The sequence below is a fragment of the Schistocerca nitens genome, chromosome 7, assembly GCF_023898315.1.
Source record: "Schistocerca nitens isolate TAMUIC-IGC-003100 chromosome 7, iqSchNite1.1, whole genome shotgun sequence".
In the NCBI taxonomy this organism is placed as follows: domain Eukaryota; kingdom Metazoa; phylum Arthropoda; class Insecta; order Orthoptera; family Acrididae; genus Schistocerca; species Schistocerca nitens.
This window is the reverse complement of record NC_064620.1, coordinates 221,186,469-221,212,818: the sequence shown is the minus strand read 5'-3', so window position 1 is coordinate 221,212,818 and position 26,350 is coordinate 221,186,469. Positions and strand designations below refer to the sequence as shown.

The window sequence follows — 26,350 nt, the reverse complement described above, 5'->3', positions numbered from 1 at the left end:
CGGAAGTCCATGCCAATGGCAGCGGTGCAGAGCTGGGCCGCACTTGTTACTGGTAGACACTTCAAAGCGTCGCCCGTGGCGCCTGTCGAAAACTGTCCAATCGCGACAGCTCCGGTGCGTCCATTGGCGAAGAGACAACAGATCTAATACCCCCTTTTCGGCTGAGAGAGTCAACGTGTCAAACTTGACTTCGAAAATGTTACCAAGAGTTACAAAATGGGTTAAAGCTGAGAGACTTCTTGCTGCTGTTTCACACGGTATGTGTAAAACCTGTGCCACACAGTTGATTTTAAAGACCATGTACATAATTGCAAAGGCTGCCTTTGAATGTCGTCAAGTCTTCCCACGCTATACTCTTTGACGCTGGCTCGCACACTGGCAAGGATTTTCCTATAGTTTGCAGCTATTGTATGCTTTATATTAGACCCGCGGTCGATACCTAGAATTCGCGTATGGGTGACCATATTGAGATCTCCCGTGTTTCGTAAAGGTGATGTATGCCCTACGTTGATGATGCCTAATATAGTTCTGCTTAGCTCTGCACCTGATGCAAACTGGTATTTTCCGATGACCTGCAATGCCTTCTCCACATCACTGTCACAGGTCGTCACGAGACTCAAATCATCTGCGTATGTCTTACATACGATATTTGCATCCCTTGGAGTTGCTTTTAAGCCGGCCGCGGTGGCCGAGCGGTTCTAGGCGCTTCAGTCCGAAACCGCGCTGCTGCTACGGTCGCAGGTTCGAATCCTGCCTCGAGCATGGATGTGTGTGATGTCCTTACGTTGGATAGGTTTAAGTAGTTCTAAGTTCTAGGGGATTGATGACCTCAGATATTAAGTCCCCTAGTGCTCAGAGCCATTTGAATCATTTTTTGTAGTTGCTTTTCCATGCGGCTAGCAGGGAATCAATGGCAATGGCAAACAAGGCCGAACTCGTGAACGCAAGCTGCCGTGTTAGCTGACCATTAATCATGATTTTAGCTGTGCTGTTCTTCAAAATTCTACCAATGATGATGACAAAACACGGGGGAAAATTCAATGTGGTCAGCCCGCATCTCGTGGTCGTGCGGTAGCGTTCTCGCTTCCCACGCTCGGGTTCCCGGGTTCGATTCCCGGCGGGGTCAGGGATTTTCTCTGCCTCGTGATGGCTGGTTGTTGTGTGCTGTCCTTAGGTTAGTTAGGTTTAAGTAGTTCTAAGTTCTAGGGGACTGATGACCATAGATGGTAAGTCCCATAGTGCTCAGAGCCATTTGAACCATTTTTTTTCAATGTGGTCATTATTTTGAGAAGGTACTGGTGGCTCACCCTGTCGAAATCAAGCGACATTATAGCGTACTGAAGCCTGGGAACATCTGCCTCCGCTATGACGTCCCTATATTCGCAAACATTTTGGATTATTTATCTGCCTTTACCCACATTAATTTAATGGGGCTGGTTAATCAGAATGTGTGTGAAATCTTGTGGGACTTAACTGCTAAGGTCATCAGTCCCTAAGCTTACACACTACTTAACCTAAAGTATCCTAAGGACAAACACACACACACACCCATGCCCGAGGGAGGACTCGAACCTCCGCCGGGACCAGCAGCACAGTCCATGACTGCACCACCTTAGACCGTTCGGCTAATCCCGTGCGGCTGTGTGCTGGTTACCACATGCGTTATCATGCGGTCAAGAATGCGCACCACAATTTGCAGTCACTATTCAGCAGAGTAATTGGTAGTAGGTTTTTATTGACACGCTTTGTGGGTGTTTCGGAACTAGCACCACAATACCCTCCAAAAATTCCTCTGAGATTTCGCTGTCAGAATTCATTAAGTCATTACATACTAGGACCAATTTACATTTCATTTCAGTATGGACTGTGCGGCTGGTCCCGGCGGAGGTTCGAGTCCTCCCTTGGGCATGGGTGTGTGTGTTTGTCCTTATCATAATTTATGTTAAGTAGTGTGTAAGCTTAGCGATTGATGACCTTAGCAGTTAAGTCCCATAAAATTTCACACACATACACATACACATTTCATTTGCGCCTGAAAATTTGGTAAAAATCTGCTGGAGTGCCTTCAGGTCCCGGCGCTTTGCTTTTAGGACTCTGTGCAATTGCAGTTACCACTTCTTCATCACCAGTATCTACTAGAAGGATTCGAGATTCCACAGCGCTAAGTCTGCTCTGAAGATTTTGTAATAGATCTTTTTGTTCTTCGTAATTAATAGCATTGTTGGACATGAGGTTTGCAAGATGGCCATAGATTTCCTTCCTAATGTCGTTCTGTGTTATGAGAACAGTCCCCTCAGTTTTAAGTTTTGTGGAAACGCTCACGGCATTCGGCGTCTTGCAAGAGTACAACGTTTAGCTACCAGTAACTTCTAGAGCGGTAGGTGCCCTATTTTTTCCGTTTTAACTGTGCATACAAATACAGCGTGGTAAGGCTGGTGGGCCACACTTCTATGTGCAGGATATTAGTCTTTAAGTTATCGGATGCGTATATCCTATCCAAGCGATTTGCCGAGCAATTAGAGATGAAGGTAAAACCAGGCGCGTCACCGTCTTTGTGCTCCGACTTGTCAGTTAAACTGAGCTCTTTAATTATGTATTCTAATTCAGCAGACGAGTTAAAATTAGTGACTTGAACTTTGGCGCGTAGGACACAGTTAAATCGCCCGCTAAAATTATAGTATCACAATGAACTCCAAAGAGGGGGACAGTTTCATATTTATAAAAGCTCTGCTCTGCAACGTCATTTTCTGCTACCATGTGGAGCACAGATATGAGCTGTCCGGGTGTTGTAAATGGTACAAGCGGTCTCTCTATTATTTATGAGTTTTTCAACTTGGTTCTCTATTATACCCTCTTTCGAGAGTATCGCTGTCCGCAGTTCACTTCCAGTTCCATTATTAATTACAACGCTCTATGCAAAGACATTTAGTACAATGTCCGTTACTTCTTGAAGTAGAATAATATCAATATCTGCCGCAAACAGAAAATCTTTCAAGCTATTTAATTTCAGGGGACTGCGTATGTTGTCGATGTTCAAAGTTGCAATCCTGTAGGTTTCAGACGGGTTCATAATGTACTACGTTTTATAGATTCAGCTCTTTCATCACACGCAGTCAGTATGAAAGCTGTCAATAAGTGTCAAGGACATATCTGATTCCTATTACTTGGTCTGGGTGGGGTAACCGCTCATGAGCGGAGACTGACAGTGTTCCTCTGAAAGTTAAAGGAGTTTCCCTCATTTCCTCATCTTCCGCTGTTGTGTGAACAGGATCAAACAGAGTACGATTAGAACATTCCCCCGAACTTTCAATTAATTTCTGGGCTAGTTCAATTATTGGAAAAATTTTCTCAGCAGCTTGACGTGCAATCCTTCGTTTCTTATTTTTTATGGGGGAAGCGGCTTTTCGGTGAGCTTGCAGAATCTTCTGCCGCTATATCCTGTTCACGTCCAGTGACAATTCCGTTAATAGACGGTGCATCCGATTTCGGAATACTATTCGGGAGTGGCTCGGTGAGGACTTCCTCGAAATGTTAGGTCGGCGGCGGTGCGGCTGGAATGACCTCCGCTACTCCAGTGACTTCCACTGGAGTACCGTTAGCAGTAGCGTTATTAGTTTGAGGAGTGACCAGAAGAGGGCAGCGGGTGAGGGTCCAGTGACAGCCACCCATTATGTTATCAGCGTGGAGGACATAGCTGCAGGTCTAACAAACTTCGCCGGCCGGCAGCTGGGCCACGTGCCGTTGTATACCATACATTGGGCCCACACGTGACCCTTCGAGTAACCCGTACATGATGATAGCTCGGTAGCCACAGAAATTAATATAAGACTGGATATGCTTCTGTATTTCCATTTGAAGCTGTCTGATAGCATTCAACACCGGAAACTTACGTGAATTCCAATATTTTTCTGGAACGTTTCTCTTGCATTTATTTGCTCGCCCGGAACTTCGAATGGTTATTCGAAAATGTTTTCTGTTTGTATTCTGAAATTGGCATGATGAACACTAACTTCACTAATTTCTTCATTTGTGCACCCATATTTTCGGTAGTTGCTTTATAATTCTTGAGAGTACTTTCGTTTTGTCGTTGTAACTACAAATAATGTGTGTTTTTTCACAATACGCCTTTCACTTTAATGAGATAAAGCATCATCAGTGCTCTGTAATTAAGTTAGTTACATTTTTATTTGCGAGAAATCAAGCGGAAACCACCGTAAATAAAAACCATTATTCACGAAATGTTTTTTCGATCTTAAAGCAAATCAAAATGTTAATAACTTGATTCAAGACCACTGATGATGCTTTATCTCAAAAAAGCGTGACGTGTCTGTTGAAAGAAACACGCATTTTTTGTAGTTGCAAAGACAGAACTAAAATACCCTCAAGAATATCACTAATGAAATAATGAGTGCTATCCACAGAGGGTATCATTTGATTCCGTATTTTTAGATTTCCGGAAGGCTTTCGACACCGTTCCTCACAAGCGTCTTCTAACCAAACTGCGTGCCTATAGAATATCGCCTCAGTTGCGCAGCTGGATTCGTGATTTCCTGTCAGAAAGGGCCGGCCGGTGTGGCCGAGCGGTTCTACGCGCTTCAGTCTGGAACAGCGCGATCGCTAAGATCGCTGGTTCGAATCCTGCCTCGGGCATGAATGTGTGTGATGTCCTTACGTTAGTTAGGTTTAAGTAGTTCTAAGTTCTAGGGGACTGATGACCTCAGAATTTAAGTCCCATAGTGCTCAGAGCCATTTTTTTGAACTTTTATTGGTTTGGACGTTTTATTGTCATGCCAGTGTGATTCTGCATTCAGATTATGATGGCCTATTTCATACGTTACATAATGTATGTGCTGCATTCTATACGTCTGTGATGTGACTGGAGGAGTAGTGAACAAAACGTCATGTAGTTGAGTAGATATACGACGCCTTTCTGCAAAATATGAGGTCTTATGCTGTTTACTAGCTATATTTTCGTTCTTAAAAGAAAAACGACATATCCGTATGTTAAAAGAGAAAATTAAATAAGCTGTCCTGTAATGTACCGTTTTATATCTCCCAGGGTCCATAAGATACTAAAGAAAAACAAATGGAGTATCACGTTTTAGGTAGTACATATTTTTATGGTATTGCATACGTTCCCTATTATGAAAATTATGTTACAGGTTAATTTAAACGACAGTATTCATAATCATCCAGTGCTGTATTCAGTAGTGTGGCTTTCTGTCCGCTGGCTGCCCTGCTGTTGTAGTGTACAGGGGCAGTCGTGCAGTGTCGGCAGGTTTCCAGTACCGGCCACTACTGTGATTTGCCGTTCCGCCTACAAGTGACAGAAGTGTACACTAAGCAGAAGCAAGCTTGTGTATCCATGTGCACTAGAGTCGGATATCTTCTTCCTCTCTTCAGTGCTTTCTCTATTCTGATTGCATCATGATGGTTGCTGTAGCTCTTAGGGCGCAGGAGATATTATAACGGTTGTGGTACTCTTTTTTAAGATAAGTAATTAATTTCGTTGCCATATTTCGATTGTCTACAACATGTGAGGAATGACATCTAACAAACGTTTCATGGCGATTTATATATATATATATATATATATATATATATATATATATATATATATATATATATATATAAAACAAAGAACAACGTGACTAGATGTTACTGCATGTTGATCGTGCAATACCATTCACCTGATTGTCTCAGTATTGGCCAGAAGTAAACTCAGTCTAAAAAAGTATGTTTTCTTTTTCATAATTCTTTTCAGATTGAAACGGTGAAAACTGAGGAAAAAATAAGAAGAAAATGGAATGAAGAGTGCATAAAATGGCTGTGAACAAGTTTATATTTAACAAGATGACCGTGAAGAAGGCAGCTGAAATGTTTTCAACAATTAGAAAAGAAAAAATATCGTCACCGAAGAGAAGAGATTTAAATCAGAAGCAATGAAGTCTGAAAGAGAGTTGAAGAAAGCCGAACTGAAGTGGAGTATTTCAGAATAAAATAAACACTCGAAGGGTGGTCACGGAAAGTCAGTTATAAAGCGGTGAAGAAAACTGATATTACTGGAAATGATGAGACTGAAAACTGTATTATTTGTCTAGAGACATTTTAAGAAGACTGGATTCTGAACACATATTGGATGTGAATGTGGATCAGGAAAATATTTTGTATGTCAATTTGAGATCTCTGCAAAACAGTGAGCTGAACATTGATGAACTGAAATATAACAGTAACAATAAGTTTCCATGTTTGTGTGTTCTATTATTAGCCAATAACTATCAGTGCAACGTATCATTGACTATCGATATTATCACAGAAAATACGATGGCGGATACTGCAAGATACTTTTGACGAGCTTTCTAATTGTAAATGTTTCACTTTCGATGTAACAGAATACTTTAGATAACAAATTACGACCATAACCGTGCGCTATTCATAGAACATATCTTGAGGTAAGAGAATAGTATATTACTATTTTGATCAACCGCCACAGTAAAGTTAAAAATACCTAAACTGGTCCATACTGCATGACTCTCCTATAACAGAATTGAGCAAGAGGGTCGTGATTGTCCGTCTCAGACTGTGATCGTAGGCTATGAACTGTAGAATATGTGTTGACAACAGAACGTTTGAAAGGATTTTTTTCTAGCGAAATGATAGAGAGCCCTGCTCCACTCACCCGCCATCAGCTTATGCTTTCCCGAAGCCAATCTGAGAGATTATGAGTGCAGCGTAGGGGACAGCCCTGCATTATTGGTCGCCTTAAATTTTTTTTACTTTTCTGTATAACTGTGGTGATTAATCGGAGTATTCACATACTATTCTCTTTCCTCGACGCGGGTTTTATGAATAGCACCGAGTAATGATTTGTATCTTTCATACATAGCACTTAATTACATCGAAAGCAAAAGCGCTACAATTACAAAGCTTGTAGAAACTGTCTTGCAGTATCGGCCATTGTCTTCCCTGCGATAATATCCTTTGCTAACGATACACTGCACTGGTACTTATTGAATAGTAACAAAACACATCGGCATGCAAACTCATTGTTACTGTTTCAGCTCAGTTCACCAACGTTTAGCTCGCTGTTTTGCAGAGGTCGCAAATAACATACAAAATATTGTCGTCTTCCAAACATCCAACATGCGCTCAGCATTCAGTCTTCTTAAAATAGCTCCAAACACATAACATGCTTTTCAGTCTCTCCTACTGACTCATCATTTCCAGTAATACTTTTCTTCGCCGCTTCGTAATTAGCTTCCCATGGCCACCCTCTGGTCGTTTAAGGGGGGACGATGACGAAAAGCACACTTTATTTCAAAAATGCACCAAATCCACAGTTTTGGAGATATGGCAATGAAATTTTGTACGACGCTTTACATGAAACTAACACATTTACATGCAAAATCCTTTGATTATATACATTCAACTTTTTTAAAATCAAATTTGAAATTTTATTTTCAAAAAATAATGTATGTTCCTTTTTCTCAGAAAGTATTCAAGAGATCTCTACAAAAATGTCTCTGTTTCATCTCTTTATAAGTTGTAAGCTTTTCTCACCAGATTTTGGAATAGGTCAAATAGGAGAATTTTCATAATTTTTTAATTATAATTCCACAAGTAAAATTTTAAGTTCATGCAAAATTCCAAGCATTTCGGCCCATATCTCAGCTTCCAATTAGAATTTCAAAATTTTTTCTTTGGAAAACATTTATTAGGTTTACAGAAATATGTGTACAAAATATCATAATTCTAGAATTGATAGAACCTGAGGAAAAGGTACATAAACTTTAAAAAAGAAACTTTTCAGGAAACGCAATTTAAAGTTCCACCTAACGTTTTTCCTTATGTCACATCTTCAGAAGGCACCACATTTGTACCCTGGGTCGTCTTTCCCTTCAAGGCTTTTCTTGTGGTTTCTTTTTGTCTGTCTTCTTTCCTTTACCAGGTCTTCAACTGACTTCTCAGCTGCAGAGACGCGCAGTAAATCTGTTTTTCTCAGGATGTCTTGAGTAAAATTTCCTATCTTAAAGCCCATTCTTTCTAATACCTTCATCCTCCCGACGTTACCATCATTAAATATAATAACTGCATCATAGGTTGCAATTCTGATAACTCTAGCAGATGCAAACGTGTTTTTAGGGCATCGTTTCCATATGAGTGAATTTAGAGGCAAATTTGGATCCTGGGTTTTGCCATGATCACACTTTTTGAGAAGTGCAGGATCGGCCAGAAACCTGTAAGTGAGCTTGAAAAGATCCAGGATACAATTTGGAAGCCTCTCCTTGTGAATGTAGGGGTTGTTACCCCTCTGAGCTAGTAGATATTTACACTAGCTAATGCGCTGCTTCAAAACGTGGGCGTGGCGGGGAGGCCGCGTCACACGTTTAATTAATTTTCAGGCACTTCGGATGCGATTGCAAAATTGAAACTTTGGGAACTTATTGTCAATGAATTGTAATAACAAATAAAAAATAAATCGAAAACTGATTTGGTCAATTTCATCACCATCCCCCCTTAAATTATTTTGGTACCCTCCACTTCAGTTCAAATTTCTTCAATCTCCTTCAGACTTTATTGCTTCTGTTTTCAACCTCTCCTACTCGGTGGTCATCTTTTTCTTTTGTAATTGTTGAAAATTCTTCAGCTGCCTTTCTCGCGGCCAATTTGTTACACATAACTCTGTTCGCAGCCATTATCATGCACTGTTCAATCCATTATCGTCTTATTTTTTGACACTTTACGCCGTTTCAATCTGAAAAGAATTAAGAAGAAGTAAACATAACTTAAGAACTGAGTTTACTTCTTTCTGATACTGAAAGAGATGCGGGTGGCCGTTACTGCACGACAGACACGCAGTAAGGTATATTCATGTACGTTCTTTTACAGAAATCATCATGAATCGCTTGTTAGATGTCATTCCTTACATGACGTAGAGAATCGAAATATGGCTACGAAATTAATCACTTATCTTAAAAACGGGCACCACAACCGTCAAAATATCTTCCACTCACTAAGAGCTACAGCTACATCATCTAGCACTCAGAGTAGACAAAGTACTGAAGAGAGAAAGAGGATATCCGGCTCCAGAGCACATAGATACAAAAGTTTTCCTCTGCTTGCTATACACTTCTGCCACACGGAAGCAGAAAGGGAAATCACAGTATTGGTCAATACAGTAAGCCGGCCGATACTGCACGGCCCTCCCGTGAGTCTGTATCACACAAAGCCTGTATTAATCTGTTGCTGGGAAGTCGTAAGTGGTGGTAACAAACACAGTTGGAAATGTGTGACTCACAAAATCGTTAAACAATCTCCGATTTCTGCTACCGAAGACACAAAACACGAGTTAGGTATAACAATGCCATTGATCTAGGTGTTTCCGGCGGACGTACTTACACCTTTTGTTTTGTTCGCAGTCAGGCCGAAGAACATCTTGGTGAAAGACCGGCAGCCTCTCTTGAGGAGTGGTGGAGAGTCATCCCTACAGGTCTGCCAAACCAGCTGCACGAAACTGCGCGTCCGGCCCATCAGCTCGCCCGCATTCTTCTCCATCTCCCTCTACGGACACAAAGAGAAACCACATGCCTAAATGAAAGCTTCTTTCAGTACGTATAAAAAAAAAAACACAATGTCATTGCCTCATCGCCACGGAGATACTGCTGAAAATTTAATACGGCGAGGAGGTATCAGGTAGGTGCATAACAGAGACTTTAGTCATCACTAATGTATTGTTCTTCACTGTTTATACCAGTGTTCCAAAGTGGAGATAGCTTTTCGATGCCGCGACTGTAGAAATCACGTAGTTTTGAGGCGAAGAACTCGTCGAACAATGTTCGGATCACATTTTCTTCTGGAAAAGAAGTTCATTGTAGATTGTTCGATAGAGAACGGAGAAGGTGAAAATCTGAGGGCGCTAGATCAGATGAATGAGGTGGGTGCGGAATGTCTTCCCAACTTAGCTTTTGTACATTGTTTTTCTATCAGTCTAGCGGAATACGGACGGGCATTATCGTGTAGCAGCATCACTTCATGCTTGTTCTTGGATTGAGTCCGCAAGGATTGTTGACAATAAATGTCATAAGTGATGGTTACACCTCGGGGTAGCAATTCGTAGTACACCACACCGTCACTGTTCCACCAGATGCTTAACGCTACCTTTCTCGGATGCGCACAGGTCTTCGTACGGAGAGTTGCTGGTTTGTTTAGGTCTACAATTCCTTTCTTTTCCTTATGTTAGCGTAAAAACACCGTTTCTCATCACCAGTAAAGTTACAGGCTGGGAACGTTCGGTGTTGTTTACGAGGCAACTGGCGGCGAGCAAGCATAGATGTACATATGCCCACCGCTGATTTTTGTGATTTTGCCTTGGAGCACGCATTACCTATACATCTGATTTATGAACCTGTCCCATTGTATGCAAATGATCACGTTTCATCACATATTTTGCCAGCTCTTCAACACTGACGTGGATCGTTGTGGATCGTTGCGTTACCACTGCCTTAGTGTCTCGTGACGACTAACATGACAAAATATACAGTTAAATGAGTGATAGCACACGCCGTAAGATCAGTAAAGACCCCACCAAACAGGTGGTAAGGAAGGCTCCTTCGCTACTGAATGCCTCCCCCTTTCCATTAGAAGTTATCCGAAGATTGAAACCGAGCGGACTTCCAAAGATCCGCAAGAATGACGTTTCTACGCATCCGACTGTGAATAACATTGGCTCTCCAACCTACGACCTTGCCACACACTAAGCGTCGTTATTAATGCCTATTGTGTGGAAATTTGCTCATCACATCACTCTGCGGATTTCACTGAGAAACTAAAATCGCCGAAACTGAACAGTTCTGATATTATAGTCAGTTTCGATCTAGTGTTGCTATTCACACAGAGTTCCCCTTTCATAATCCTTATATCTTCTTGGCAAAATCTTTGATAAAAAGATTTCAGCTTTATTTAGACATGTCATGACCTCAACATACGTTTTATTTAATAACGAATTTTTTGAACAGACTTACGGTATCGTCATGGTTAGTCCCTTGTCGCCCTTGGCAGCCAACTTGTTTATGGAGGACTTCGAGAAAAAAGCGCTAGAATCTGCTCTCTTCAAACCCACAGTATTTTGGAGGTATGTTGATGCCACATTTGTAGTGTGACCACACGGTGAAGACAAATTACAAGACTTTTTAAACCATCTGAATTTCATCCATACAAAAGTCCATTTTACAGTGGAAATAGAAAAGAGGGATTTCTATTTTTTGGATATACTGGTACGACGTAAATATGATGACACTTCAGAACACGCATTACGTTGGAAACCGACGCGTAAGGACGTTTACTGACGTGCAAATAGGTGCCGTCATCCATCCTAGACGATGAGTGCTGTCAGAACTCTGGTACACAGAACACACACAATTACTGACGAGGGAAATCTTGAGGACTATTTTCTACATTTGGAGAGAGGTTTTGGTGACAACGGGTATTCTCCACAGCAGATGCGTAAGGCGCTACGAATGAAACCAACGGCGGACATAAGGAACGCAGAACAAAACACGGAAAGTTCTAAATCTATGACCTTCCTGCCCAATGTGGGAGGCCCTTTGTCAAAAAGAGGACGGATCCTCAGCAAACAAAAACTAAAAGTCATTCTTCGCCCTCCGCCTTCCGGTACCATGAAAGTCATTCAAAAAGTAAAAGTCATTTTTCGCCCTCCGCCTTCCAGTACCATGAAAGTCATTCCCAGATTCCTTAACAGATGTCCTATCACCCTTTCCCTTCTTCTTGTCAGCGTTTTTCATATTTTCCTTTCCTCTCCAATTCTGCGCAGAACATTCTCATTCCTTACCTTTCCAGTCCACCTAATTTTCAACACTCTTCTGTAGCACCACGCCTCAAAGGCTTCGATTCTCTTCTATTCCGAACTGCCCATGATCCATGTCTCACTACCATAGAATTCTGTGCTCCAAACGTGCATTCTCAGACTTTTCTTCCCGAAATTAACACCTATATTTAATACTATCAAACTTCATTTGGCCAGGAATGCCCTTTTTGCAATGTTAATCTGCTTTTTACGTCCCCCTTCCTCCGACTCTTGCTGCTTTGGTAGCAAGATTCCTTAACTTTGTTTACTTCGTCATCCCCAATTCTGACTCTGAGGTCCTCGCTGTTCTCATTTCTGCTATGTGCCATTATATTATGTTATGTTACGTTAACCGGGGGCCTAGAAAGGCCGCAGTCGCAGTGGTCCACAACCCCACGACGTCTACCGCAGTCCACTTAACCCCTCCACCGCCCCACACCGAACCCAGGGTTATTGTGCGGTTCGGCCCCCCCGGAGGACCCCCCAGGGAACGTCTCACACCAGACGAGTGTAACCCCTATGTTTGCGTGGTAGAGTAATGATGGTGTACGCGTACGTGGAGAACTTGTTGGCGCAGCAATCGCCGACATGTTGTAGCTGAGGCGGAATAAGAGGAACAAGCCCGCATTCGCCGAGGCAGATGGAAAACCTCCTAAAAACCATCCACAAACTGGCCGGTTCACCGGACCTCGACACAAATCCGCCGGGCGGATTCGTGCCGGGGACAGGTGCTCCTTAGCCGGCCGGGGTGGCCGAGCGGTTCTAGGCGCTACAGTCTGAAACCGCGCGACCGCTACGGTCGCAGGTTCGAATCCTGCCTCGAGCATGGATGTGTGTGATGTCCTTAGGTTAGTTAGGTTTAAGTAGTTCTACGTTCTAGGGGACTGATGACCTCAGAAGCTAAGTCCCATAGTGCTCAGAGCGATCTGAACCAACAGGCGCTCCTTCCCGCCCGGAAGCTATGTACCATTACTTTCACCTTTCTCCGATTTACTCTGAATTCATTTTCTGCACTCGATAGGCTGGTCATACTATTCAGCACGTACTGTAAATCTTCTCCACTTTCACTGAGAACAGCAGTGTCATCTATGAATCTTATCATTCATGTTCTTTCACCTTGAATTTTAATCTCACTGTTGAATCTTTCATTTATTTCCCTCATTGCTACTTCAGTGTGTGGATTGAACAGCAGGGGCGAAAGATTACATTCCTGACTTACACTATTTTTAATTCGGTCGCTTTGTTCTTGGTCTTCCAGTCTTATTGTGTATTATCTGTTTCTTCATATATGTCACTCCTTATTTGCTCAGAATTTCGAACATCTTGCACCATTTGACAGTGTCGAACGCTTTTTTCAGGTCGATAAATCCTAGAAACATGTCTCGATTTTTCTGTAGTCTTGCTTCTGTTATCAGCTGCAACGTGAGAACTACCCATCCGCAGCAGCTACTTTTCCCAAAGCCAAACTGGTCGTCATCTAACACTTTCTTAATTTTGCTTTCCATTCTTCTCTGTATTATTCCTGTCAGTAACATGTATGAATGAAATGTTATTCTGATTGTACAATAATTCTTGCAGCTGTTGGCTCTTGCAATCTTCAGAATTCCGTGGATGATGTTTTTCCGAAGGTCAGTTAATATGTCGCTAGTCTCATACATTCTATACACCAACGTAAATAGTCGTTTTGTGCCCATTTCCCACAGTGATCATGGAAATTAAGATGGAATTTTACGTATCTCTTCTGCCTTATCAGCTCTTAAGTCGTCAAAGCTCTTTTAAATTCTGATTCTACTACTGGGTCCCCTGTCTCTTCTATATGGACTCCTATTTCTTGTTCTATCACGTCATCAGGAAAGTCTTCCCCTCGCAGAGGACTTCAGTGTGCTCGTTCCACCTATCCGCTCTCCCCTCTGCATTTAACAATGGAATCCCCATTGGACTCTTAAGGTTACCGTCCTTGTTTTTAATTTCACAGAAAGCGTTTCTGACTATCCTACATGCTGAGTCAATCCTGCTGACAATTATATCTTTTTTGATTTCTTCACATTTTTCATACAGGCCATTTCGTCTTACCTTCCCTGCACTTTTTGTACTTTCTTCTTTCATCGGTCAGCTGAAGTATTTCTTCTGTATCCATGGTTTCTTCTCAGTTACCTTCTTTAAACCTACTTTTTTTTCTTTCCAACCTGTGTGACTGCCCTTTTTAGAGATGTCCTTTCCTCTTCAACTGTACTGCCTACTGAGCTATTCCTTATTGTTGTATCTATATCCTCCGAGACCTTCAAGCGTATCTCATCAGCCTTAATACTTCCGTATTCCACTTCTTTGCGCACTGATTCTTCCTGACTGAACTCTCAAACTTCAGCCTACTCTTCATCACAACTACGTTGTGATCTCAATCTATACCTGCTCCTGGGTATGCCTTACAATCCAGTATCAGATGTCGGAATCTCTGCCTGACCGTGATGTAATGTAATTTAACTGAAATCTCCCCGTATCACCCGGACTTTCCCAAGTATACCTCCCTCTTTTGTGATTCTTGCACAGACTATATGCTATTACTAACTGATATTTGTTGCTGAATTAAGTTAGTCTTTCTCCTCTCTCGTTCCTACTGTTCCTACTGCCAAGCCCATATTCTCCCGCAACTCTTTCTTCCACTCCCTCCACTACAACCACATTCCAGTCCCACATGGTTATTAGATTTTCATCTCCGTTTACGTACTGAATTTACCGTTCAATATCCTTATCTAATTTCTGTGTCTCTTGATCCTCTACTAGCGAAGTCAGCATGTATACCTGAACTATTGTTGTCGGTGTTCGTTTACTGTCGATTTTCATGAGAACAACCCTACCGTTGAACTGCTCTTACAACCTAATAAATCGGCTGTGGCGAGGCATGGTATTGACACTGGGCACTCTATGGTGTACGAAAGCATCGATATTGGTCTCGACATTACCTTCCTGGGACTCAGTAATGAAAGAAGAAGTTGGTGACGACTTTAATTAATAGAGATAGCGGTTTCACCTTGCATAAATCACGGAATCTGGCATTTTCTGTTATAACGATACAAAAACGGTGCCACAGTAAAGCTCATAGTGATACATCGATACCCCAGCTTGAATAGATAGTGCAGCCACATTTCTAATTTATGCATACACTATGTGATTAAAAGTATCCGGACACCCCCAAAACATACGTTTTTCATATTAGGTGCATTGTGCTGCCACCTACTGACAAATACTCCATATCAGCGGCCTCAGTAGTCATTAGACATCGTGAGAGAGCAGAATGGGACGCTCCACGAAACTCACGGACTTCGAACGTGGTCAGGTGCTTGGGTGTCACTTCTGTCATACGTCTAAACGCGAGATTTTCACACTCCTAAACATCCCTAGGTCCACTGTTTCCGATGTGATAGTGAAGTGGAAACGTGAATGACACGTACAGCACAAAAGCGTACAGGTCGAACTCGTCTGTCGACTGACAGAGACGGCCGACAGTTAAAGAGGGTCGTAATGTGTAATAAGCAGACATCTATCCAGACCATCACACAGGAATTCCGAACTGCATCAGGATCCACTGCAAGTACTATGACAGTTAGGTGTGAGGTGATAAAACTTGGATTTCATGGTCGAGCGGCTGCTCATAAGCCAAATATCAGGCCGTTAAATTCCAAACGACACCTCGCTTGTTGTACGGAAATGGTTCAAATGGCTCTGAGTACTATGGTACATTAACATCTGAGATCATCAGTCCCCTACACTTAGAACTACTTAAACCTAACTAACCTAAGGAAAGCAAACACATCCATACCCAAGGCAGGATTCGAACCTGCGACCGTAGCAGCAGCGCGGTTCCGGACTGTACCGCCTAGAACAGCTCGGCCACAACGGCCGGTCAAGGAGCGTAAACATTGGACGATTGAACAGTGGAAAAACACATCTGCCAGGGTGTGTAGTGCCAACAGTAAAATTCAGAGGCGGTGGTGTTATGGTGTGGTCGTGTTTTTCATAGAGAGGGCTTGAAACGCTTGTTATTTTGTGTGGCACTATCACAGCACAGGCCTACATTGACGTTTTAAGCACATTCTTGCTTCTCACTGTTGAAAAGCAATTCATGGATGACGATTGAATCTTACAACACGATCTAGCACCTGTTCATAATGCACGGCGTGTGGCGGAGATGTTAAACGACAATATAGTCCTTGTAATAGACTGGCCTGCACAGAGTCCTGACCTGAATACTATAGAACACCTTTGGGATATTTTGGATCGCTGACTTCGTGAAAGGCCTCACCTTCCGACATCGATACCTCTCCTCAGTGTAGCACTTCGTAAAGAATGGGCTGCCATTCCCCAAGAAACTTTCCAGCACCTGATTGAACGTATGCCTGCGAGTGTGGAAGCTGTCATCACGGCTAATGGTGGGTCAACACCTTACTGAATTCCAGCATTACCGATGGAAGGCACCACGAACTTGGTAGTCATTTTCAGCCAGGTGTCCGGATACTTTTGATCACACAGTGTATGTTGTACCTCTTGTCCGCTTATCAGCGTCTCTGACGTCTGTGGCCTCATGCTCAGTGGTGTGGTCCGTGAGTTTGAAAGAACAAAGCCAATGCTGGAGCACCAGTCACTCGGCTCATTCTGAAGATGCTTGAACGATACACAGCCGAAATACAAGAAGAAAAAGTGGAATGGAAGCGGCTGCACGCCCGAAATTTACGGACCAGTCGTTGCACCACGAAAACACTAAGATGCACATCTGGTATGGTTATGTTACACATCTGTTTGTTATTGTTTTACTTGCCTGTAAGATCAGTAAGTTATTGGCTACACTGATTTGGTCGTGAGTGCGTGTTTTGTCAGGTGCTTGGGAAACCTGAAATGGCTGTTTTGATAATTCCACCTTCTTATATGTCCTTTATACCTATTTTTGAAATTTCTGCCTGTCACTCCCGTATACACCGATTCACTGTCTTGACATTTTAACTGGTATATACTTGACATCTTGGGTTGTCGGGTGTTCTGCCGGATATCAGCGTCGTACTTGCACGATAATTCGGTCACGTAGCTCGTAACCTTCATCAGGTGCGACCTGAGACTGCTCCTCGAGTGGACCTGGTCCAGTATTTATGCCTATGGCCTTCCCCCTCCACCAACGGCTGCAGGCGCTTCCTCTGTGGTCCGCGCCCATTCCCTGCGACATGCTGGAGCGTTGCTGCTCCGTTTTCCGTCCGCTGCGGTTCTAGGTGTTCCCTCTGCGGTCCGCGCCCACCAACCCCGCTCCTGGGGGTTTCATCTACGGTCTGGGGTACCAAGCGTTCCCCCTGCGGTCCGCGCCCGCTCATCACGACCTGTTGGAGCGTTGCCGCTCCGTTTTTCGTCCACTGCGGCTCTGGATGTTCCCTCTGCGGTCCGCGCCCACCAGTCCCACTTCTGGGTGTTCCATCTTCGGTCTGGTGCTCCTGGCAGTCCGTCAGGGGCTCGTTTTCCATCTCCATGTCTCTGGTTCTTCTGTTTGTGCAGTGTTGCAGCTAGCCCCGTTGCTCCTTTAACAATTCCAGAGCCGGATCCCAGGCTCTGCTTAGCTGGTACCCTGTGTCACGGTTCATAAGATCGTCAGCCATTTTAATTTCTATCGATTCTCTTATAACATTGTCCCAAAATCTGGGTGTTTGTGCTAGAATCCTGGTATCCTCATACTTCATGGCATGATCTAGTTCTAGACAGTGTTCAGCAATGGCTGACTTAGTCACCTGTCTTAATCTAGTGTGCCTCTGATGTTCTTTGCACCTGATCTCCACAGTACTTGCTCCCTGGTATTTATATGATTTGTCTGTTGCTGTTTGCGGCTGGTCCCGGCGGAGGTTCGAGTCCATGGGAGTGTGTGTTTGTCCTTAGCATAATTTATGTTAGGTAGTGTGTAATCTTAGGGACTGATGACCTTAGCAGTTAAGGCCCATAAGATTTCACACACATTTGAGAATTTTTTGTTGTTGCTGTTTGTAAATGTCACTGGAGTGCGTTTCTTGTTCTGTAAGCAATGTGTAATCCTGTTTCTTTAGCAAACACACTAAAGACGAAGCATAACTCCACAACGACAGTTGGCAACACTACAAAATGCAAACACGCAAATTCCACACACAGTAAAAAGTGAAAGTGAAGTGCTGAACTAAATGTGGTAGGACAAACGTCGGAAATCGGCCATTTTGTGTATGCGGACCGAGTAAATACATCTCTGGGACGACACACATGGATTAGAAATGTCAGAAGTCGTAAGGAACACCAAATTATAATCTAACATCACGAAACTTGTGCGGTAAAAAGTTGTTTCTAACCTCAAAAGCAAGAAAATAACAAGAGCAAACGTAATATAGCAATATAATACAGCCTCACAATTGGAGCTACTCTATAACTAATTTATTATATTCGAGAAACAAACATGTATTAGAGACCACTGAAAACGCTTCACAAATATAAGAAGCGAAATGCCCATGGCAAAAAAAGAATAAAAAAATAAAAACTGCCTTTCATTCAGTTGCAAAGATGGAATATACCTCCACGAATTTTGAAGTAACTAAGGAACGATCGAAAACGGAAAAAATAATCTTTGGTGTGACGTCATAAGCGAGTGACTGCGTGTGAGATCGCTCTCTAAGTTTTTATATATTTTTAGGTTTCAGATACATATTTTAACGGTTTTTGTGATAATATTTACTATATAAGTGACTTATTAGTGGTTTCTTCATTCACCTCTGCCTTTCTTGTGTTGTGACCTGATATTTGTGAGTGGTTCGTATCGAGCAACGTAACCTCTTACCTATGTTTACATACCGCGCTGACCAGTTGCAGTTGTAGCGGCGCATCGAAAGCTAAGTACTAATTAATTGTTTGTGTATAGTGGTTTATTTAGGAACTTTAGTAGTCTTCAACCGGTGTTTTTTGTCATTTCTGGTGAAATAATTTCAGAAGAACCTTTTGGGAACTGTTTTCAGCTTCGTTACTGTGTCATTAGACGTTTGATTCTCTTTCTGTATTAGTCTTTTGTTATATTCACATTTGTTCTTTATTAATACTGTTAATAATAGTAGTTACTTCCCTTGTAGAGTAAGTTCGTGATTATTGTAGTCAGATTTTTAACATCTTGTTATTGTAGTAGCGGAACTTAGAAAAAGTAAAATTTCACCATGTGTGAGAAGTGTGGGCTTTGCTGTGGATAGTGGATTGTGGTGTGAGACTTGTTCGAAGTATTTTCACTGGGGGGAATGCAGTGGGGAAGCCAGTGGGCATTCTGGTGAGATCCTCTCCTGGAACTGCAGGTTATGTAGCAAGATTAAGTTGATAGAGGAGCAGGAGCGTAAGATGTGTGCCCTTCAGGTGCAGTTGAAAAACGCACAGAAGGAGCTAGATAGGATGAGGAGGGAGAAGGGGGTTGGGGAATGGGAGCTGGCTGTTGGCATGAGATCTGCTAGGAGAAGAAGATTTTCAGATACTTTTACTATTGGTGTTTACAATAGATATGACCAACTGTCTGAGTCTAGTGAAGAGGAATCTCTAGTAGCTGTAGATGTAGGAAGTATGCAGCAGACCAGTAGTTACGGTGGCTAGAACAGTTGCAAAGTCGAAGAGGAAGAAGAAGGTTCTGCTGTTAGGTAGTTCTCATGGCAGAGGTGTAGGCCAGCAGTTGCAGTAAGTGCTGGGGAGTGAGTACCAGGTCACCAGCACTGTGAAGCTTAATGCAGGATTGGCTCAGGTGACTGTTGAAATAGGGGGGTTATGTAGGGATTTTACTAAAGAGGATAAGGTAGTGATTGTGGGTGGGGCTGGTAATAGTATTGATATGGGTGGGGAATATGACATAGATGGTGACCTGGAAAAGATAGCCACTCAGACTGGCAACACGAATGTGCATTTCGTGGAACTGTTTCAGCGTCACGATCGACCTCATCATAATACAGCCGTCAGACGTAATAACATGAGACTTCGGGGTGCGCTGATGACAGAAAGCAGGGGTCACATTTTAGTGGTGTCGGTGGAGTCTATCAGCAGGACGGGTTTCACTAGACATGGCCTGCACCTCAACAGGTATGGGAAAGGGAGGTTGGCAAAGCTTATAGGTGACAGCATAGGTGGGGTTGGTGGGATCGCTCATGGGAAAATTCTTCCTGCAGTAGTGGGTGTTAAAGCTGCACCTTTTTTAGATTGAAGTCAGCTGATAGGTATTCCTGATTAAGGGAAGTATCTCTAACAAAGGAACCACTTTTGACAAAGCTTAGGTATCCGATTAATGAGGGAATTAGTATATTTCATCAAAATATACAAGGTATTAGACATAAAGTTACTGAACTGCTTATAGATGTTGACTCTGAAATTATTGGTATATCTGAACACTTCTTAAATAAGGAGATAATTCAGAGGCTTCCTTTACCTGGATACAGGTTGGCTGGCAGCTTTTCTAGGAGCTCTTTGCGGTGTGGGGAATAGCCATGTATGTGAAAAACGGCATCCCATTTGAGTCAATTGATGTTTCAAAGTACTGCACTGAAAAGGTGTTTGAATGTTGTGCAGGTGTGGTTAAATTTAATGGAGCTAAACTTCTAACTGTTGTTATTTATAGATCCCCAGACTCCGATTTCACAACATTTTTGCTAAAGCTAGAGGAGATCCTTGGTTCACTTTATAGGAAATACAAAAAGGTTGTTATTTGTGGTGACTTCAACATTAATTGTATAAGTGATTGTGCAAGGAAAAGGATGCTGGTAGACCTTCTTTAATTCATATAATCGTATGAAAACCGTATTCTTTCCAACGAGAGTGCAAGGGAACAGTAGAACAACCATAGACAACATTTTTGTTCATTCCTCATTACTAGAAGGGCATTCTGTTAGCAAAAAGGTGAATGGCCTTTCAGATCATGATGCATAAATTTTAACTCTAAAAGATTTTTGTGCTGCAACACATGTTTTATATAGTTATCAACTGTTTAGGAAAGCTGATCCAGTTTCTGTAGAGACCTTTGTAAACCTTATCAAGGAACAAGAGTGGCAAGATGTTTATAGCGCTGATACAGTAGACGATAAATATAATGCCTTTCTCAAGACTTTTCACGTGCTCTTTGAAAGTTGCTTTCCGTTAGAACGTTCAAAACAGGGCACTAGCGCAAACAGGCAGCCTGGGTGGCTGACTACAGGGATAAGAATATCTTGTAGAACAAAGTGGCAATTATATCAAAACGTTAGAAACAGGCAAAATCTAAATGCAGCAGCCCATTACAAACAGTATTGTAAGGTGCTTAAAATGTTGTTAGGAAGGCAAAAAGTATGTGGTATGCATATAGAATAGCTAAGTCTCAGGATAAAATTAAAACCATATGGTCAGTCGTAAAGGAAGTGGCTGGTCTGCAGAGACAGGTCGAGGATATAGAATCGGTATTTAATAATCACTTTCTGAATATAGGAGGTGAACTAAATAGAAACCTAGTCCCAACAGGGAATCATATAGCGCTCTTAGAAAAAAGTGTTCCGAGACTGTTACCTGAAATGCTCCTCCATGATGCTGACAAGAGGGAGATTGAGTTAATAAATCACTAAAGACCAAGAACTCTCATGACGGGGTATCTAGCAGAATACTGAAGTATTGTTCAATGTATGTTAGCCCAGTACTTAGCCATATCTGTAACTTTTCCATTAGGAGTGGTCGGTTTCCTGACCGATTAAAGTACTCGGTAGTGAAGCCACTTTATAAAAAGGGAGACATTGATAATGTTGACAATTTTAGACCTATTTCTATGCCATCGGTGTTTTCTAAAGTTATCGAGAAGGTTGTATATACAAGGTTACTGGAGCATTTAAATTCACATTATTTGGTGTCAAATGTTCAGTTTGGTTTTAGAAATGGTTTAACAACTGAAAATGCTATATTCTCTTTTCTCTGTGAGGTTTTGGACGTATTAAATAAAAGGTTGCGAACACTAGGTGTTTTCTTTGATTTAACGATGGCTTTTGACTGTGTTGACCACAAAATATTACTGCAGAAGTTGGACCATTATCGAGTAAGGGGAGTGGCTTACAATTGGTTCGCCTCTTACTTTAAGAACAGAAAGCAGAAGGTAATTCTCCGCAATATTGAGAGTGGTAGTGATGCTCAGTCCCAATGGGGCATTGTTAAGTGGAGCGTTCCCCAAGGGTCAGTGCTAGGGCCACTGCTGTTTCTTATTTATATAAATGACATGCCTTCTAGTATTACAGGTGATTCAAAAATATTTATGTTTGCTGATGACACCAGCTTGGTAGTGAAGGATCTTGTGTGTAATATTGAAACAGTATCAAATAATGTAATTCATGAAATAAGTTCATGGCTTGTGGAAAATAATTTGATGCTAAATCACAGGAAGACTCAGTTTTTACAGTTTCTAACTCACAATTCGACAAGAGCCGATATTTTGATCAGACGGAATGAGCATATTATAAGCGAGACGGAACAGTTCAAATTCCTAGGCGTCGGATAGATAGTAAGCTGTTGTGGAAAGCCCATGTCCAGGATCTGGTTCAGAAACTAAATGCTACTTTATTTACCATTAGAACAGTATCTGAAATAAGTGACACTTCAACACGAAAAGTAGTCTACTTCGCATATTTTCATACGCTTATGTCATATGGTATTATTTTTTGGGGTAATTCTTCTGATTCAAAAAGGGTATTTTTGGCTCAAAAACGGGACTGTTCGAGCTATATGTGGTGTAAGTTCGAGAACCTCTTGTCGACCACTGTTCAATAGTCTGGGAATTCTGAGATTGCCCTCACAGTATATATTTTATTTAATGTCGTTTGTTGTTAGCAATATTACCCTATTCCCAAGAGTTAGCTGCTTTCACTCAGTTAATACTAGCCAGAAATCCAATCTGCATGTAAAATGCACTTCCTTGACTCTTGTGCAGAAAGGAGTGCAGTATTCTGCTGCATCCATTTTCAATAAGCTACCTCAAGAGCTCAAAAATCTTAGCAGTAGCCCAAACTCTTTTAAGTCTAAACTGAAGAGTTTCCTCATGGCTCACTCCTATTCTGTCGAGGAGCTCCTGGAAGAGCTAAAAAACTAAGCAAATTCCAGTGTTAAATTGTTGATTTCCTTTATTTTAACTTACGACTTGTCACCTGAATATGTTTTTTTATATTTCATTTTATCTGTTTCTAATATCGTGTTATAATTTCATGTATTGACTGGTTCCATGACCATGGAGACTTCTCCTTAATTTGGTCCCACGGAACAATAAATAAATAAATAAAATAATTATTTAATAAGACGTATATCGAAAGTAAATATCGATGGACTTGAAAGAGAAGTTGGCAGCAGTGATTACACTGACTAACTGTTCCGCCGATTCTTGACAGAATATTATGCACATTACTAATGAAAACACACACGACACTGGTGTGACATCGTATTATTATCATCATCACTTTTTTACAAGCCAGTTTTCGGGCTATACGCCTTCTTCACACAAAGTTAAATAAGTGTGGCTGTGAAATTTTTGTGGTTAGCAAGATTTTAAACCAGTAGGTCTACAGAGTATCTCATTTCACAGTGCAGTTTGAGGGTAAACGTATAAATTACCTAAATCTAACCATAGCTATTAATTATCACTTTCAAACTTCCAAGATTTTTATGAAACGTACCAGCAAAGACATTGTAACAGCTGTCAATTCTAAACACCCAGACACACTTAAACATATTGTCTTTCAATCAATGATACACCCCTAATATCCCTCCATGAGTGATGGCAACTTCCACACGGAATTAGAGGTACAATGAGCCAAATAGCAACGCATAGTGGACACACTCCTACCTTGATGGACTCTATAATCCATACAAATCGGAAACAGGTCTCTTCTTTTCTTTACCCCGTTTTCGACCCACCTTATCAAGACCTCAATAAATGCTGCACGATTTCATTTTTAGGGAAAATCTCTCTCAATATGGCAGGAAAGCTCATATCCAGGAACTTTAAATCATCATTTCATGTGCACAACATTAGTTATCATTTTTTCCCAATTTTAAAGACAGCACGTCAGACTTGGAAAAGACTAGTGCATACAAAATTATTGGTAATTTTGGCGAATCCTGTGTAGTCTGGAAAGCATTATCCACTTACTTGAAGGAAAACTGTAGAAGTTGGGAACTTAGAAGAGATGACTATATTCTTGCACACAATCTGCCTAAAGAAGGCCATAGTTGTTAGGTGCAGCATGAAGTCCTACATCAAATCCTCAAAGGGAGGAAATGATCTATCTTGAAATAATGGAATGCCAATTTGCACAAGCTTAGCATTGAATGAGCAGATACAGCTCCCTTCCTCGCCACTTCAAGCTGCAGTTACCACTCATAATCCCTGTCAAACCATGCAGTAAATAACCCCTTCTACTGATAAGCCTCATCTTTTGCTTTATTTCAGCTACTACAGTTTCATGTGGTACATTAAATTTTTGCACTTTGTGTAATCCCAGCCGCTTCACTTACCTGTTTCATCTCACTTGCATATCTTAACTGTTTGTAATGTTGGACCTTTTAAAGAAATATTATTTTGTTCAGTCACCACTCATTTAAGTCTCATCCTCTTCTTTCTCCACCTACTCACAACAGCTGTACACCTTCCACCTGCCTTATTCATCTCGTCCTCCACTCCTCTCTCTGTCCATTTCTTCCTCCCATTCGCTCTGTCCATACCCTCCTTTATCCATCTCATCATCATATGTCGTTCCAGTAGTACAAAGTAAAGGTAGCCAATACTATTTCCACAACATGCCTGTTATGCAGGGCAGGTTACACATCAGGAGCATGAAAATCATTTATTTGCCCTTGACGCACAGGCTGCCATAGAAAGCACTTCGATAAAGCAGGCCATTAATACTCCAACACAACATGCCTATAATGCAGGACAACCTTCATGTTGGAGTCAGAAAACTGTTTCTTGCCCTGACATGTATGTAGACTGCCCCCCAAAGCAGATTGATTTGTCAGGTAGGTACTATTTCCACACAATATCCCTGTCATGTAGGGCTGCCTACATGACAGAGGCTGTTCATACATCTCAGCTCCTATTGGAACTAGTAGGTTATAAAGCACACAGTGCTGATACTTACGAAGGGCTTGCTGTTTCTCCTAAATTTGCTTGAAATCGATGCGCCGGTTTGGGAGAAGTTCCCAGACATACACATATACACATTTCCTTACACATGTCAGATAATATCGAATGTTTTCTAGGACTGCCATGGCGTGGTACTAACAAATTATACTCGTAAGAAGCAATCTGCTGACAAGGTTACAAGAGGCTGTCAAGGCAAAGCGTGGTGGGAAGGTATCCAAAGCAGTTTTTTTGCTGTATGACAACTCCCCAGCTCAAGCTGTACAAGACAGTCAGACATGCTGCTTCTTTGGGTTATCAAATGTTTATTAACGTATCCCCCTCCCCATTTTTTCTTCACAATGCACCTAGTGATTGCTTTCTGTTTTCTGGGATTAAGAGACCGTTGCATCAGAGGAATTTCTAGACTGATGCTGAGGTGATATTGCAAACATGTCCTTAGCAGCCAACTATTGGTTTCTATATCAGAGTCGAGAATGTCATCTGTTGTCAGGTTGAAGTGTCGCATTGAATGGTGAATATGTAGGCAGTGAAACCTTCACCAAGTTTCACAGCCACAACTTGATTTTTCGATTTAATAAATAAAATCTTATAGCACCTCTCCTACATCTACACTGCCTGACAAAAGAAGTGGAGTACCCAAAAGACGTGGTTGGATGCTATTCACATACACTTCGTCAGGAGGTATGTGACCTGTCGGAGCTGCAATTCTCTGCGACAGATAGAAAGACCACCTGAGCGCATTCGTGTTTTGTTAATGTTTACTGCTACTACCAGACCTGATAAAGTATAGACATAGCGCGAGCAGCGTTCGATAACGAGTGATCACAGTGATGAATACGGAAGTGCCACATACTCATATGAGCCAGCGTTATCAGCATTGCTGGAGTTCGAAAGAGGTATCATTGTGGGACTTCTTTTGGGTGGCTGGTAAAATAGTGCAACATACAGATCTGTGAGGCATTCGGATGTAACCGTGTCTTTATGTAGGAATGCAGGGGGTCGTGAGGGCAGCCATGCTCGTCTGACCACACGACAGTGGTTTACAGTATTGTGCACCAAGCACATCGTAAACATTTCACATTTGTGCATCTCATCTGGGAACAAGTAATATACTGCCCATAACTTTCCGAGTCATCTCAGACTGCAGCACTATATACGCATGGCGAATCCGTATGAGTAGCGTTCTTCTACGTCACTAATTTGCACCTTCACGCGGAAGCACGCATTTGGCAGTTCATTCACTCGGTATCACGCGGCGCTCACTCACTGGGTGATGTGCAACAACCGCTTGGCCAGGAATATGCGGCTATGAAACATGGAGCCTACACAGCTTAGACACA

General features: G+C 42.0%; 1 protein-coding gene across 1 annotated transcript in view; it reads right to left on the bottom strand.

Annotated features, from left to right (window-relative positions):
- Positions 1-26,350, bottom strand: part of LOC126195542 (lipase member M-like) — a 159,683-nt gene that overhangs the window by 54,397 nt on the left and 78,936 nt on the right. The window contains exon 5 of the mRNA XM_049934166.1: positions 9,396-9,561. Coding sequence (XP_049790123.1) covers positions 9,396-9,561 — 166 coding nt within the window. The remainder of the gene's footprint in view (positions 1-9,395; positions 9,562-26,350) is intronic.